The following is a 16789-nucleotide window of genomic DNA, read 5'->3' as shown; positions in this document are numbered from 1 at the left end:
GGGACTCCTATCTGGTCACTTCCACTTTGATTCATTCCCATCTGGTGCTGCATCAAGACTATTTTCCTTTCACCAACTCACCAGGGATACGCCCTTAGAACTTCGTCAGAATGGTCATTTGTATACAAATACAGCTAGAGGGAGCACAGGAAGCCCTCCATGGGAAAACAGATACACATTTTTATCATAAAGATGTGTCCAAGGGAAGGGAAGGCTTTCCTTGTCACGGAGACTCAGGAAACGGAAAAGGAAGCAGTAAGGCTCTGTTCCAGCCCATCGGCTGCATCCATCACGGTTTCTCTCCTGCGGAATCAAAGCTGTTTCTGAAAGTCGAGCACTTCTGCGTTCGTCTGGCTTTTGCTTCCTTCTGCATGACTCGCTGGCTAATCATAGCAGTTTCCATGTGCAATATCTTACACCTTCTAGAGTGTGCCGTGCTGTCGACTGCCAGCTAACACCAGGACTACTCGTTCACCGCACTTACTGTTGGCAGGGGTGTCCTCCCTCCATGGAATGGCGTGGAGATGCAGCTGTAGAGTTACAGCAGCTGTTTATTAGGCCACCTGTGGACTCGATGAAAGACTTTAAATACTGATTCTTATCTTTGTCCTAAAAAGAGCAATAGGTAGAGTGCAGTATGTGATATGGGTATAGAATTGGCCAAAAAGGGAAATATGGAAATAGAAAATCGGATAACACAGACTTCTTTTGGAATTTACTTTTTGTCAATTTCTGTAGGCCCCCTCCTTTTTAAAAACCACTTTTTCTTTCTGTCTTTGCAGTTAAGCCGTGAGATAAAGGAGGGTTGATGGCATCAAATTTTCATATCTGGAATTTGACAGTGAGAGTGGGGCTAACATGAATTGAATGCAGAATAGCTTTAAGCCGTTGCATTTCACTTAAACGGATGTTAAAACGTGACTTTAGGAAGTGTTTACGTTTATTTCCTTTCTCGATTTATAGTCTAAGGAAAGGAACTTACAGAAAAAGATTTGGCTTATGTGCTCCGGATATTAAGGTTCTGTATTGTTTGACTTTTTAAAGCACTGTTAAATTCTCCCTCCTGCTTTTCTTCTTCCAGTTTTCTGCTTGCTGCCGCCTCTAGGAGAAAGGGGCAAGGCCATCAAAGAGCCATATATATATTCTAAATCTGGCCGCCCATCAAAATAAATGGAAACTGAACCAAACATAGCAGCAGCCTGTTTTGGTCATTGTAAAACAATTTCAAAAATTGTCGTGTACTCTAGCATCCACTTTTTTTCTTCTGATGATAAGCTTTTCACGTGTAAGAGGAAAATCCCATCTGTGTCATACGATAGGGAGGTTTGGATGGTTGTTTCTTGCTTTTCTTATTAGAAATTGAGGGAAGAGTGAGGAGGACAGCAAAGCCCCATTACCTGAGAGTCTACCTGGGTTCCCACCTGAATTTGGAATTGCTGTATTTAGTAACAGTAGTAGCCACCCTGAATCTGCTTTTCTGTTTCTAACTTGGGCCATTGCGGTTTAGACAGGCGAGCTGAAACCATGGAGGTGTTGGCTAAAGAAAACACCAAGCAGAACTTTTCTTCCCTGGGCCAAGACCTCTTCTGCAACAGCCTGCTTGGTCATCTTGCCATCAGTGGCATGTTATAAAGACGTCCACAGCCTAGAAATTCTCGAGGGCCTAAATTTAGCATGGCTATCAGATAGCTGGAGCAAGTGTACTAGAAATCTAGGGGCAGCACACCATTTCTCCCCCTTTCCTCTGGTGTTCTCCTTCCTGTTGTAGCAGCACGGGAATGGCTTTGGCTTCTCTTAAATCGTGCTTTATTCCTGCAGTACACCTGCTCCGAAGGCATGGACAGCTTTACAGAGGGGCTTGAAAGCTTCTGGGCTCAGTTTGAATTCCTGGTCTCTACGGAGGCCACCCCCTCGCCCCAGGACTGCTTCGTCCTGGGCTCTCTCGTCTTCCCCGAGGGAGCGGGTCGGGAGGCTCTGTCTTCACAGGCTCACAGGCCGCGTGGGGGTCAGAGCCTGACCGTGTGCTTCCCTGCTCTGCCTTGGCATGCTACCTTGACCCCGAGGCTTGGCAACAGTTTGGAAATGCATGTCAGAACAGTGTCCTGTGCGATTACCGTTGCACTTCTTGCCTAATTTTCTTTCCCTTCTGTCTGTAGAAATATTATGGGCTGGATACAAAGTGGGGCGACATCGAGCAATGGATGGTAGGCCTTGAATCTGATTTTGAAAAGCGTAAATGGTTTGTAATTGGATTCTTCCACGGTTTAATTACATGGCTAGATCCCTGTTGCACCCTAATTTGATACTGAGTGATTTCCTGCTGGACGTGCTTGCATCTGGCCTGGTTGTGTACATCCCACGTGAAGCCTGGTTAGAAGGTGCCCTGGCCAGGGCTGGTGTCAGGTCTGTTCAGTAGCAGCTGACTCCTGGAGCTTCCAGGCCAGCGTTTGTGAGGGTCTCCACCCCGACCAGGACCCCGATCTCCTCTGCAGTGGACTCCCCACTGGGGACACTCAGGCTGGGCGTGTGGCCCCGGCGCGAGAACCTTCCCATGAGCATCCGGTCCAGCCAGCTCTAGTTGGAATCCAGGGGGACGCGTGATGCTGCAATTCCTTCACTCACGATTGCAGTCAGCTGCCCGGTCACCCCATTCCGACCTCTATACTTTGCTGCTGGGTACCCCCCGCCCCAACCTCATCTGCTGTGCCTGAGAAACCACTGTCCTCTGGTGAGAAAATTCCTTTACCTTCTCACCCTGTTTCCTGGCACGACTTAGCTGTCCTCCTTAGTCGGTTAAGAGCTGGCCCGCCCCTCACGATACCCCTGTCCTTACGACCCTCCCAGGGGGAGATCTTGCCCCCTGGCGGGAGGTTCTAGAAGAGGGGGGATTCCAAGAGCTGTCCACTGGTCCTGAGGGAGCATGGCTTCATGGCTCCTGTCATGAATTCATCCACCTGAGTGCTCCCCACCTCTTCCTGTCCTTGTCACCTTGCTGACTGGCCTCATGGACATCATCACGTACCTGTAGCATTTGAGAACCTGACCAGTATGGAACTGTCCTATTAGGTGTCCCTTACACATAAAATAATCTAAGGGAGTATAAAATGACCTAACATTGAGAGATCTGTGTATAATATAAAAGAAAACAGTTGATGACATATAAAGAGCACACAGTTCCGCTATTTAAAAAACTATTAACTTCAACCTCTGTTATGTGTAAACCATCATTCTAGTTTATATGACACAGGGAGATGTACGTTTATCAAGTCGTAAGACACAGTTAAAAGATGTGTCAGTGTTCTATATACCACTGAGAAAGAAACAAAGTTGCTAATTATAATCGTGAGCAACTTTGATGATAAGATATGCCCCAACTTCAGAGACATCCAAATGCAAAATGGAGCACCTTAGAATGCACAAAATATGGCAGATGGGGTGGCATCCGTATTGGATCTCCTACGAAAGTGATTTCTCTTCCAATTCCTGAAGAGAAGTGAGTAAGGTTTTGAACGTAAGAAGAAAAGTAGGCTGATTTAAATGGACCACATTCGATTCGGAAAAAATTAAGACCCTGATTTTCACCCAACACGCACTTGCTTTTAAAGCCAAAATGAAATATGCTGATTCTTTGTGTGCTTAAGCCCCCCACCCACTTTTAGAAGAAAACATTTTCCCCCAGTGGTTTAATTGAAGCCTTTAAGCAAAAGCAAAGAAAATATTTGTTTGACATTTATATCAGAAATACTGTATTATGGAGTATCTAAGCCTTCTCCTGTGTCTGCCCTAACCTTTCTGTGCTGTTTCCTCCGTTGCTTTGGTAGGAAGACAGTGAGCGCTACTCCCGTAGATCCAGAAGAAACACGTCGGTTAGTACTGTGTTCATTCGTTACCTCGGCGTTTTGACTGAAGTCTGATTTGCAGTTTTAATGGCTGAAATACATAAATTGTCTCTCTATCCATCTGTCTGTATGTATATACACCCATCTATAGATCTGTATCTATATCTATATCTTAATGATACTTATGAAAGAAATTAACTAACACTGATACTGTTACCTAAACAAAGACTGTGAACTCAGCCTTTAGCATTGTGACCTGACTTTGGTGAGGCGAGAGTGAGTGTTTGAAAATTTTCTGAGTTTCATGACAGTTTTAGTGCTTTTTTCGCTATTAAATACCCATGAATAATTTGCAGAGTAATATGCATTAAGCTACATGTTTGTAGGTTACCAGCGAAGTGAACAGCATCACTGTAGTGAAGTTAAAGTCGTGTTATCCAGAAACAGTCTTCTGTTAAGCAGAGGTGCACAAACAAAGCCCTTTTGGCGAAAACCCAGGCTCACGTGCACTGAGATTTTCACAGGGGCCTGATCTGCCCCCCGCCATGTGTCGGGTCAGCCGCTTCCCTCAGAGCTGGTCACTGGTTTCTCTGTGTCTGTTACCTCATCGCCTCATGGTTGTTTTCATCCTTTCTTTTTACTAGGCGTCTGATGAAGATGATCGCGTGTCAGCGGGTAGCCGCGGAAGTCTGAGGGTCAGTAACCAGATGGTTGAGTTTGCATGGTACAGTCTGTGTCCACGCTCCTGGCCCTTCCATCCCTGCGTTCGAAGTTCTTGTTCATTATCCCTGTAGCCTCTGTTCAATGGTGGGATGTCTCTTTGTGATGTAGAGAGATTAGTGATAAGCGTAAGCAGTTTTGTTGTGTCTTTCTCCCCAGAGTGGAAGTCCTCCTTTCTTCGTGTTGGTCCACATCACAAAACTGCCCCATTTAGAGTAAGTTGCCTCATTGCTAGTGTGGTGAAGGGCAGCACGAAGGCTCATTCTGTCCTAATGGAAGTGCACAAGCTCCCCAGCAAATTGGAATCTCAGTTAAAGTAACTACAAGTTAAAGGAACTATTATTCAGTGATGTTTCCCATAGCTCCTTGAAAGCTGCTGTAGGCTGCCGGTGGAACACCGGGGCACATTGAATCCGTCCAGCCTGAGGTCTCAGGAGCCTTTCCTTTCATCAACTATAATGAAATCTCTTCATCACTGACAGCCTGATGGTTGAGAAACACAAATACACATTTTTCCTTAAACATTCCAAAAATCTTCATAATTATACTTGAAAACAAGGCATGCTTTGGGAAGTGAAGTAGAGAAAAACGTGTTTTGCTTAGTCCTTTAAGTCAGTGAATTAATCTGAGCGTGTCAGGTTAGTTTACCCCTGGATTAAAGCTGCATCTCTCTGCTGGTAATAATTCGGTCTCGACGCAGCCACTCCATTTTACGGAAGGACTGTATGGGGCAGAAGCCTTGTTTTTAATCACCGTGGCAATTAAGTCGTGATGTAACTCCTAGCCTTCTTATACATGCACCAAATGTACATTTAATTTAGCTGTGTATAACAATAAACTATAAAGGTGATACAGTCAGCCTTCCATATACCCAAGGTTCTGCATGATTCAACCAATCATGGATTAAAAATATTCAGAGGGGAAAATTCCACACTATTCATGTAGCATTTACGTTGTATTAGGTGTTACAGCTAATCTAGAGATGACTGAATGTGTACAGGAGGGCGTGCGTAGGTTATATGCAAATACTACGCCATTTTATATAAGGGACTGGAGCATCTGCAGATTCTGGTATCTGGGGGCGTCCTGGAACCAACCCCCCGCAGATACCGAAGGATGGCTGTACACTGTTGCTTTGCTGTCAACAACTGTCATTGGCCTGAAGCTGCCAAAGGCATGTCCATCGTGGTTTTGCCAGAAAGTTACAGTTCACAGGTGAAGTCAGTTAAAGGGCTTCCTTGCTATTTGAAACTTTCTCCTTAGCCATGTAGTTGTAACTTCCTCACATACCCTCTGACATGATTCACACGAGAGGAAGTAAGATTTATGTAACCTAAACATTATCAATGCAAAACTCAGTTTGCAGAATCTGTAGACAAGGGTCAGAAATTACAGCTGTCCAGCAGGTGCAGGAGAAGGTCGGGTCCTTGAAACCAAATGAAGAAGATACCTTTTCAAGGAGAAGGGGCGTGATCATGTGAGCACAGGACTCACATGACCACTGGCCAAGACGTTGGTGAGCTTGACAAGGGCACTTTTGATGGAAATATTGAGGGCAAAACCTGACTGTTTTGGGCTCAAGGGAGAATAGGAGAGATGCAGAAAGAACCCAAACTCTCTTTCAAAACAGCATTTTCCGGGCTTCCCTGGTGGCGCAGTGGTTGAGAGTCCGCCTGCCGATGCAGGGGACATGGGTTTGTGCCCCGGTCCGGGAAGACCCCACATGCCGCGGAGCGGCTGGGCCCGTGAGCCATGGCCGCTCAGCCTGCGCGTCCGGAGCCCATGCTCCGCAACGAGAGAGGCCACAGCAGTGAGAGGCCCCCGTACCGCAAAAAAAATAAATAAATAAAATAAAATAAAGTAGCATTTTCCATCTGCGATCCTCCTTGAAATTGTATTCAAGATTTTGTTTGTACTTGCATTTTTCTGGGAAAATAATCTGTCACTTTCTTAAGATTCTCAGAGCTGATCCCAAAAAGCTTAAAACTATTGTATTATTAGTGGTTGTTTGGGTGTTTATAGCATTTATTTCATTTTCAACGATTTTAACCAGAAATGAGCTAAATTTCTGTGCTGGACACCATTCTTTGCCAAGATACAAGCCTATTTGTTTTAGGATATAAAAGTTTATGGAAGAGCTCCACAATTAGGGTGCCAAGTAAGAGATGGGGCGACGGTGGAAAGTCAGCAGTGGATGGGTTTTCGTCGCTAGCCGGGTGGCGTGCTCCCCCGCTCTTTCCTGTGACGCACTTGATCTAAAGAAATAACTCTCGTTAAAAATCACAGACCTTGAGAACTTGGATCCTGGGGATAAGAGTCAAACCTTCTAATTTTTACAGACACAGAACAAGCCCAGAGCAGCGAGGGGGCCTGCTCAGGGCCAGGGTGCCGTGACAGCATCAATCCCAAAGCCCGTCGGGGGCCCGGAAGTGGCCTCTCCTGGTTGGTGGGCGGGCAGGGTTCCCCACTGCGCCTCCCCCGCCAGGGGGGCTCATCTCAGGCCTTCAATGCGTAGGGCCAGTTTCTACTGTTTTTCATATTTTAATATTTGGAAATCTTCCGTTTGCAAAGTTCAAAGACCCTATCTTTTTTTTTTTTTTTTTTTTTTTTTTCCCCGATACGCGGGCCTCTCACTGTTGTGGCCTCTCCCGTTGCGGAGCACAGGCTCCGGACGCGCAGGCTCAGCGGCCATGGCTCACGGGCCCAGCCGCTCCGCGGCATGTGGGATCCTCCCGGACCGGGGCACGAACCCGCGTCCCCTGCATCGGCAGGCGGACTCTCAACCACTGTGCCACCAGGGAAGCCCAAAGACCCTATCTTTTATCTCTTGACTTTCTCAAAATACAGGCCTTCTTCACTCCACTGACAGTGATGATAAACCCTTAAAAATGGAAGAAATTTTTTTTTCTAGCGTTTGTATGGACATTCTCAGAAAACCTAGATTTAGATATCATAAGTACTTAATTTTCTCTACTTAAAAATTGAGAGTGACACATCTGTTGACCTTTTGCCTAATGTAAATAGAATGCTTTAGGTAGAGGAGGAGAAAGGATTGCTCAGACTGCTTCAGATTCCATGAATTAGGGCAACAGCTGCCACGGAAGTTTCATTTAATGCTAATGGTTTTATGGTAATGCTAATGTAATTGCGTTTGTAAATACATACGAGATTCTAGAAGTCATGAAAATAGTTGAATTTCATTAAGATTTTCAAGATTGCCTGTTTTTTGTTTTATGTTTGTGTTATGCCTTAGGTAGCTTTTTAATTGATTTTGGGCAACTCTTTTGTGTTGTTTTTCTCTTCCATCCCACCTCTGACAGTCGCAGCCTGACTTGGAGTACGGGGGTCCCTACGCTTGGGTGAGACGAACATGTGGCCTGATCCTAATAGTGTTGTGTGGGAGATAATAACCTGTGGCGTTTCCAGTAATCTAATGAGCATTTGTACACCTTTGTTTTAAAAGACACATGCCACGCACCTGTTCTTACCTGGGGACTGAGGGCCGGAGGGCAGGTGCACACACCACAGTGAGCTCTCTTCTTCCCAGAGCCTCCTGGGTACAGCTCTGACCCTCATGGGTGGGTCTGGAACCCAGGTGTGGGTGCTTGACCATCTCCCGCACCCGGCGGCCTGTGAGCACCGCTGTCTGCCAGGCTTTGGGGTAGCAGCTGCAGACACCAGATGGGAAGGATGGGTCTTCTTCAGGGAACTCAAGTCAGATCAAGAATTCCCAAGCCTCTACATTTCCTTTAAAAGATTGAATTTAAAGTCATTTTATCTAATGAAAAATTGATTGTTTTCTAATCTGTATCCTTTCAAATTAAATGTCCCAGATGGCTCTTTGGCCAGAAAGTGCTCTTTGAGAAAGACCCCAAATCCAGTAACAAAAACGAAGCCTTTAGATTTAAATTCAGAATTTCCCTTCTTACATCCATCTAGAAGAGTTTGATCGCCTTATGCTTTCTGAAAACCTGTAAGCTTAAATTACACTAAAAGGAAGAAAAATGTAATCTCACCAGCATTAATCACACTCAGCATTAAAGTGACTCAGCACTGAAATTATTATAGCAGATCATACACTTCTTCACTTGAAGGGCTTTTTCCAAAAGGATTTTGTGCTTCATTCATTCCATTGCATTGAAAAAATAGCCAGCAAACTCCGGTTTTTAAAATATATTTTTACCCTTAAGATGACAATTAACAGGACCATACATCGGCACAGCACGCTTGTCCCCGGAGTCTCCCGGTGAGGCTGCTGTCCTCCCCTTTAAAACTAGATTGAGTGCATCAAGGATTGCACTTCAAAGCTGTGATTTTGCCTTGCTTATTTTGTTTCCCATCTCTAACGCCCTTGAAGGTGCTCTGTCTTTTGACTCAGTAGAAGAATACCTAAAACCATTCATGAAAATAATAACAGTTGCGTTTCGCATGGTCACGCATGAAGTTGGTTGTGCTTCGACAGCACTGCATGGAGTCGTTAGCATTCTGACTAATCACGTTACCATTAGAATAATAGGTTTTGATGGGACATTTATTCTTGTATCTGACTTATCCTCTTTTAGAAAATGCTGATTGGTGAATGTCTTTATTTTGTTCTGTCTTAGAGCAGTGCTTCTCAGTGTCACTATATGTAAGATTCACCTGGGGAACTTGTTAAAATGCATATTCCCGGGCCTCCGGGTATTCCGATGTCCTGGGATGGGAAGCACGCCCCATGACCAGGATGCAGGTGGTCTGAGGAGTGTTGAAAAACAATTCTGTAAAACAAAGCTGGGTGAACATCCGAGACCTGACTTAAGATGAAGGTGATATATGCCTTCTGTGGACTTTTTACTCTAATGTTGTTACAGTTAATTTTCAACTCTCCTTATTACCCTCTTATGCCACTAAAAACAGCTCCACCCATCTGAATTCAACACAGAAAAACTACCCAAGAGGAGAAAGTTGGTGTGTTATTTAAGAAGGTCACAGTACTTCTCACTACAGAGATGTTGTTGGTGAGGTCTATACATTTGGGAGTACGTTGTAGGGATACGTTCTCTATGACAGTTTCATTACAACAGAAAAGTGTGGTTCCACAAAGCCTTCAAAAGAAGGGTTTTTCCTGCATTTTCATGGAAGGCCAGAAGAGAAGGGGACAACTGAAGGAGGGCCTTTGCTCTCCCAACCTTCACCCACCCTCTGCTTTACGCTGCAGGCTAAATGAGAGAATGAGAAGATCAAAAAGGAGAAATCCATCTACAGCAGTATGTATTTTATAAGCAACAGTGGAAAGCCAGAGGCTTTATATATGTAATACATTTTTCTTCCTTATTTATTAGCAAGGGGAAAGTCGTCTAAAATTGACTGACGTTAGCCTTCAATATTAATTTTTTCCAGAAACTAGCTTCTAAACAGATATCAAAGGAATAAGACTGAGGTCTGAGATAGACGAGTCCTTGACATGCAAGATTATTTCTCTCGAGAGAGAAAAAAAGGAAATTAGACTGAATAAAAATTCCTGCCAATCTCCAAAGGTTTTTTTACTAGCAAATTTATTTCAGAAATGTTTTAATATACTCATAGTTTTAAATTTTAATTTTGAAGGATTTCTACATACTCTTTTTCATTTAGAAACTTCGAATAGACTTGCTTTTGAATTGTAACACAAGTAAGTACACAGTTTTATAGTCAGGGTTTCATGAATCTGGATTTATAATCTGCCCGGAAATCCATATATGTATTCTTCATCGACGTCACAGCTGCATAATACGTGCTGAACCGTCTCCCCTCCCCCGAACTTTTAACAAGGAAACGTATCCTGTCCTTCCTCGGTACCAAGCACTTAACCATACAGTCAGCACTGATCTGGGCACCCATTCTAAGCAGCTTTAATCCTCACAATGGCCTTGTAAAGTATTTATTACCATGCACGTTTTCACAGCCAAGGAGGTAGAGAGGTTCCAGTGGATTAAATTAACTTGCCCAAAGTCATATGACAAAGCTTCTACTTGGAATCTGGACTCAGGTCCACGATCCCTGGCATCTCCTTCCATTTTTAGCAGTTGTGGGGACTGCTCCTCCTTTTTCTGTCTCAGGAGCTGGTCATGTCCCTGACACTTGGCGGCTCTTATCTTGAATCAGCGGAAATTTCCTTATAGATGAATGAGAGCAGTTCTAGAGCCCGAGTTTTGGCTGGGAATTGGGAAGAGAAGGAAGACAAGCATATGCTTAACTTAATCATTCTCTTTTTTTCTGGAGAACAAATTATGAACTCATAAAATATGTGCTCAGATTTCACTTTGAAAAATAAAGTAGGAGGACTGGATGAATGAAAAACTGTTAGAGAGGATGTCCTGCCACGATAGACGTTTTTTCCATGATGAACGTTTGCATTTAATTATAAATTGGGTAGAAGCTCTCTCTGAATCTTCTGAATACAGCTTCATAATGAGCCGTGGTTTTTAAGGACTTCATGCTGAACCAAGAACGCAAGACGAATTGACTCAGGTGGAAGTCATCAGCCCACGTTGCCTGACATCCAGGCTCCTCACAGGCTGGGATTCCCGCATCATCAGCACAAAACTGGAACCAAAAACTGCCGAGGAAATCAAGTGCACCCAGGCCCATGCGCCTCACTCCATGGGGACTTGGCATTTCCTCCTGTCCCCGAGTGAGTGCCCCGTAGTCACAGTGACACTGTGATCCGCCGACGGGGCTGGTTTCTCCTGAGGTGTAGTCGAGCAGATCAGGAGCGTGGAGGCAGCGGGGGGCCTGCCGGGATGTGTGCTACCCTGGCCGTGTCCATCCGCTCCACTCCAAAAACTCACTTTGTACCCGGCTAATTCTTCCCTGCTCATCTGTACCTGTGTCTGCCTTTGTATACTGATGTCCGTTTTTCTCCTTTTCTTCGCTGAAACAGACAAATGGTTATGATGGAGAATTATACGGATCCCAGTCCCTGAATAGAAGATCTGGCAGGGTTAGTAAATTTGCGTGACACAAAATTCAAACAGGTTGCTGCAAAGCTTTTCTAAAATATCGCTAAATTTAGCTTCTTTGGTTATTTTCTGTTATAGTAGTTCTGTGTGTGTGTGCATGATAGAATGAAAGCTAATGTTTTTCAGTTGGTTAGCAATGTTAGACTGTTCGTCTTCTAACATTCTAAGTGTTAAGGTAAGAGATCGACATTGAAAGGAACCTCTTAGGTATTAAAAGGTCGAATTAAGTACTAGCTCCTTCATTATTTTATTGCCCTGGGTGTATGTGTGTAATGTGCATATGAAGTGTATTCCACTCTCAAACATACTTAAATTCAACATTTCCACTGTTGCCCACCTCTCTCATTCGTAATTTCAACGACACATACCCTAGAGCCTGTGTTTTGCTGACCACTGAGATGCTCGCAGTACTCATAGCTCCAGGGAAGGAAGCAGAAGATGAGCTGAGGGATGCTGTGGGGGGGGGGGGGGGAGAGGAAGAAATGAACCAATAGCAGGGCAGCCAGTAAGAAGTGGGGGAGGTCTCGGTTTACCAAGAAAGTCATTGGGGATTTCAGGTGGTTAAACCAGATACATTTTAATTCAGTTTCTTGACCTGCCGCAGATCTCTTATACATTAAATTATCTAAAATCTTCCTGTTCCTGCATTTGCTTCATTTATTTTCTTGTAGGAATACATTTTACTAGCTGTATAAAACAGTATTTCTTTTCATTTGCTGTAATTATATTAAGCAATATCATATGTACGTTTAAATTATGTTTTCAGGGTTCAAAGCGGTAACGGGACACCCCGTAGCGTTCTGAAACTGGCCAGTCAGGTTTTACCTTCTTGTTCCTATGCAGGATTGCATACACTTCTGTTGCAGCTCAGCTTTTCTCATTCCAAACTAAAAAATCTTCCCAGTTTAAAGGCTGTGTCTTCCTATCTATGTTGCCTTTTGCACTGACAGCCTTTGGACTTTCTCAAGCTCTGTCATGTTTTTCTTTAAGGTCATACAGCACTCCGGGGACAGAAGCAAGCGACATCCATTCAGCTCTTATAGGATGTTGACAGTTTTGCTTCCTGTGCTCAGCATCCCTGAGGGCTGTTTAGTGCTGGCTTTATAGGACAGGAGCTCTGATGGCTTCCCACTGCTTGTTGGGCTTAAATTGACTAGTTAGTAACTTTTCACCCTAAATGCATAGTTTCACCATATCGATCACAAAGAATCATAGTTCAGAGTTGGAAGTTACTTTAGAAGTTCTTTAGTCCAACTTCTACCCAATATTACATCCTTCTCTAGAGCATCCCAAACATGTAGTTGCCAGCATGTTTGTGACCATACAAGGTGGCATCAATCTTTACGTCGTACATAGCTCCATATAGTTTAATCTTTGATTTTTACGTTGAAACGGTAGAAGTGTGCCTTATGATTTAGCTTAGAGTAAGTAATGCCTCTAGAAATCAGATACAAAAGAACTTGATTATAAAACTGTTCACCACAGAGTGAAATTGGATATAAAATTGATTTAATAAATAATCGAGAAATACTGGGTTGGCCAAAAAGTTCGTTCGGGTCACAAAAACCCAAACTTTTTGGGTGACCCCATATAATGATTGAAGGACCAAGTAACGTACTTCTAATGTAGCATCTTATATAGGAGCAGGAAACTCCAGGAACAGTGTAAGGATGGGCTTGGAGAAAAATTGGATGGGAAATGGGAAATTTCATAGACGTCAGAAGTACCAGCCTGTGGGCAGGAAGGAGATGGCCAAGACTGATGGTGTTTGTTTCCTCCCTGGAGCCTTGGGGCTGAGCTGCAGCCCTCAGACGTGCTGGGCTGAGGAAAGAGTGAAAATCGTGCAGTACATGGAATTTTAGTTACCTAAGAAGAGATGTCATATGGAAAGTCTAGACTAAGGTTATAGATGGTCCATCATGAGACTTAATAAGGAATTACAGATAATAATAGCTAAATTTAAATATAAATAGTTAAGTAATGATAATAGTTAAATCACACGACCTCACTGAGATATAAACACTGAAAAGTAAAACACAGCTTAGAACCCCTAGTGGTTAAGATTTTCTGCTGTAGTAGCGGGTATCAGTTCTCTAGCTGCCTCTGCGTTCCTGGAGTACTAATACTGGTTTGGTTGTGTCATTCCATATTTGCCTTTTGACCGGGTGGTGCTTTGGGGAGAGGAGGGAAGTGCTCATCACTTACCTTGTCTTCTTTGCTGCTCAGAATTCCAGCTACAGCGGTGACAGCAGATTCTCTACTTTGTCGTCATCCAGAGAGGACACCTTGGTTGGTTTCCATTTAAATCTTTCACATCCTCTCTGCAGAAACTACAGGTTTTGTAGCATGCAATCCCATATGTGTAAATTCCACTCTCTTTTCTCTTTGAACGTCTGTTTTATGAAGTTTCCTTTGGATAACTGTTAAAGTCCATTTTGGGGTGGTAATTAACATGATATATTTAATTCGGATTTAGCCCACTCTCTTGCATTTGAATTCAGATTCAAATGTTTGAATGCAGATTGTGGGGTTGAGTTAGGCACGGTGAAAGAAGGTATGTGGCTGTGTAGTAGTTGGAATTAATCAAAAGGGAAAGAAGAAAGCCCTGAAATTCTTCCCTTGAGAATTCTTGAAAGCAGAATTACTTTGCAGGGTACATGCATACTTGGGGCAATTTCACAAGGATGGAATAGACTTGGAATGAAAATCAAATCAAATCCAAACGTCCACACAATAACATTCCTTCCCGTACTTTAAGAACATACACCAATCTTGATAGGCAAATATTTCTCAATTATTTAAGAGCCCTAATAGGTAAGGCTTGTTCATCCTACCTAGGTGAGATTTGTATTCACTCAGCAAACATAAGGGAACTAGTTTAGGTAGGGAAGTCACAGAGACAAGCAGGTGAGTTAGGTCCTCCGGAAGCATTTACTTGTAAAACAGAAGACAGACCCCCCCCCCCCCCGCCCCCTGCCCCTCGCACTAGTGCAGAAACTGATTTTGCCAGGAAGTGTCATAACAAAGAATGTCAACTGAATCTTAAAGAATACGTAGGGGAAAAGAAAATAAATAGAAACTAGCCAGGTAGAGCCACAGTAGTCTAACCCTAGTCCTTCCGTCGTCCTCACCCCTGTCGTGCCTCAGCCCCGCCCCCAACTTTCTACTCCTGCTGCGTGGGGAGGGCGGAAGGGGGCGTTCCAGACACTGCCGCAGCTTCTCCCTCTCTCCATCAGCTTGCCCACGCCCCAAACCCCCACCGCTGCCCCCCATAATAATAAATACTCCAACCCTTCCTTCCCCTAGTATGTGAACTCTGACAATATAAAATCAACTGTAAGCACCAAAGGATTGGTGGGTTTTGACACCTTGAGTTTTTTGTGTATTGTGTGCATTTTCTTAATTCAGCGGGAGATTTTGCTGTTGGAAAGAGCACTTCGTCATTCAGAAGACTTTACTTCCAAGCTTAGATACTTTCTGTAAAATAGAACATGGTGTTAGTTATCTAATACTTGGATGTGAATTATTCACCAAAATTAATTGACAAAATGGCTTCTACCCAGGGCATTCTCCCAACCACTGGAACAAGTTTCAGGGTTTGTGTTAAAATATTAGAAACTTTCTCCCTGCGCACCCCAGGATTCCACTTGCCTGCCCCTCAGGTCATTCTGGTGCACCTGATCCGAGGCATAGGAACGATAGGCACAAGTTACGGGATCTCGAAAGGATGGGGAGATGTCTTAGCGTGCCACCAAGTTACCTGAACAGAACTACTTCATCCCCTTCAAGGGCTGCCCTGGGTTTGCGTAATCAGTAGAATACTGCTGACATGGAAATCTGAAACAGCTAGCCTCCTCTTCAAGGGTCCTTTAATGTGGATAGGACATTGTATTTGGGGAAACCGCTAATTTATATAGTAGTATTCCCCAGAAATCTCGTATAGACTGTTGGTCTCAGAAATGTCCCACTGAATCTATCATGTCTTCTATGAATCCTGAACACATGCGCATTGTGTAAATACCTAACCAAGCCCAAGATCATCTCCAATGAAATATTTTATTACGTAGAATAGAGGTTACTATCTCTGCAAATTCCTGATTTTGAGTTTTTCCCACCAAACTGTAAAAATTAGAATTTGCTTTAGAGAGACCTTCAAAATCCCACTGACCTTGCTATCAGTTCAAATTAATGAAACTTGTTTTTGCCTGTGTGTGGACTCTCAAGTCCTCATTTAGTCCCAGGTAGTAGTTCTGTCAGTTAACTGGACTGCCTTATTGCCTTCCCCTCATTCTCTCTTCCCTGCAAGTGCATGTCCTTTACCCATCTTGTTGCAGAAGCCAATCTCGTGTGAATTGATGATGCCTTTGAGATGAAATAAAGCTGTGAGCCTTTTTCCCCTCCGGCCCGTTTTCTCTGATTACAGGGACTTTCCTGCTCCGACTTCGGGCTTCTCAGTCGTGGCCTTGCTCCCAGACCCGTGTCTGCCCAGAATGGAAACCGGGTCTGTCCTCCTCCTTTTCACATCATTCTTCCCTCTTCTTTCCTTCTGTTGTCACTTGAATTGCTGATTAAATGGACGTGGATACTTCAACCTCTTCCATGTGAAGTCCAAAGAGCAAAGCTTAGTAGATGTTTCAATTGGCTTGACTAACTGGCTAAGACTTTCCTCATCCTTTTAAAGCAAATCAAAAATAATTTAAGACCTTATAATTTTTTTAAAAAAGGAGTTTAGGAAAAAGGAGGCTCTATTAAATGTATACTTTCAAAAGCTCAAGTCCAAGAAATTGGTCTCTTGGGTCTCTCCTCCTTTTCCAGCAATTGTTCCCCATTTGAGGTTTCCTTTGTTTTTTAAAAACACATTTTTTCTCCTGTAAATGTATCCAGGAAGCAATTTGGAAGGCTTTTGTGCATAATCTAACTCCTCCGTCTTGGAAAGTGGGGAGAACGGCGTTCTCCGCTGTGTTTCCTGTTTATACAAGGCCGTCCCCGAGGTGCTTGGCCTTTTTAGCTCCAGGTATAGGAGTCCTGCTCTCGTAGGAGGAGGTCAGAGGCCGAGCTCCAAGAGCACATCACGTTATGGAGGTTGAACTGCCATCTCCCTGCATTGTCGTGTTCCTTGGCGTTGCTGAGTGATTCATCCCTGTTCCTGCATGTTCCCCGACCAGCTCGTGGGCCCCCTGCCCTGGGCTCTCCATGGCCTCTGCCGGTAAACAGGTTATGATGCTCTTTGGAGGTGAGGCTCAGGTCACA

The 16789-nt window shown here is 43.9% G+C and overlaps 1 protein-coding gene across 16 annotated transcripts in view; it reads left to right on the top strand.

The window, feature by feature from the left end:
* LRRFIP1 (LRR binding FLII interacting protein 1) overlaps positions 1–16789 on the top strand; it is a 141742-nt gene that overhangs the window by 83108 nt on the left and 41845 nt on the right. For 11 of the 16 annotated variants that reach the window (XM_060015863.1, XM_060015862.1, XM_060015851.1 and 8 more), the window contains exons 4-6: positions 2157–2204; positions 3822–3866; positions 4484–4534. The exons of the other annotated variants lie outside the window; for them this stretch is intronic. In XM_060015863.1, coding sequence (XP_059871846.1) covers positions 2157–2204; positions 3822–3866; positions 4484–4534 — 144 coding nt within the window. The remainder of the gene's footprint in view (positions 1–2156; positions 2205–3821; positions 3867–4483; positions 4535–16789) is intronic. 16 annotated transcript variants of the gene reach the window in all.

Source organism: Delphinus delphis, chromosome 7, assembly GCF_949987515.2.
Source record: "Delphinus delphis chromosome 7, mDelDel1.2, whole genome shotgun sequence".
Lineage (NCBI taxonomy): Eukaryota > Metazoa > Chordata > Mammalia > Artiodactyla > Delphinidae > Delphinus > Delphinus delphis.
The sequence above is the reverse complement of the archived record's forward strand: the minus strand, read 5'-3'. Positions and strand labels throughout refer to the sequence as shown.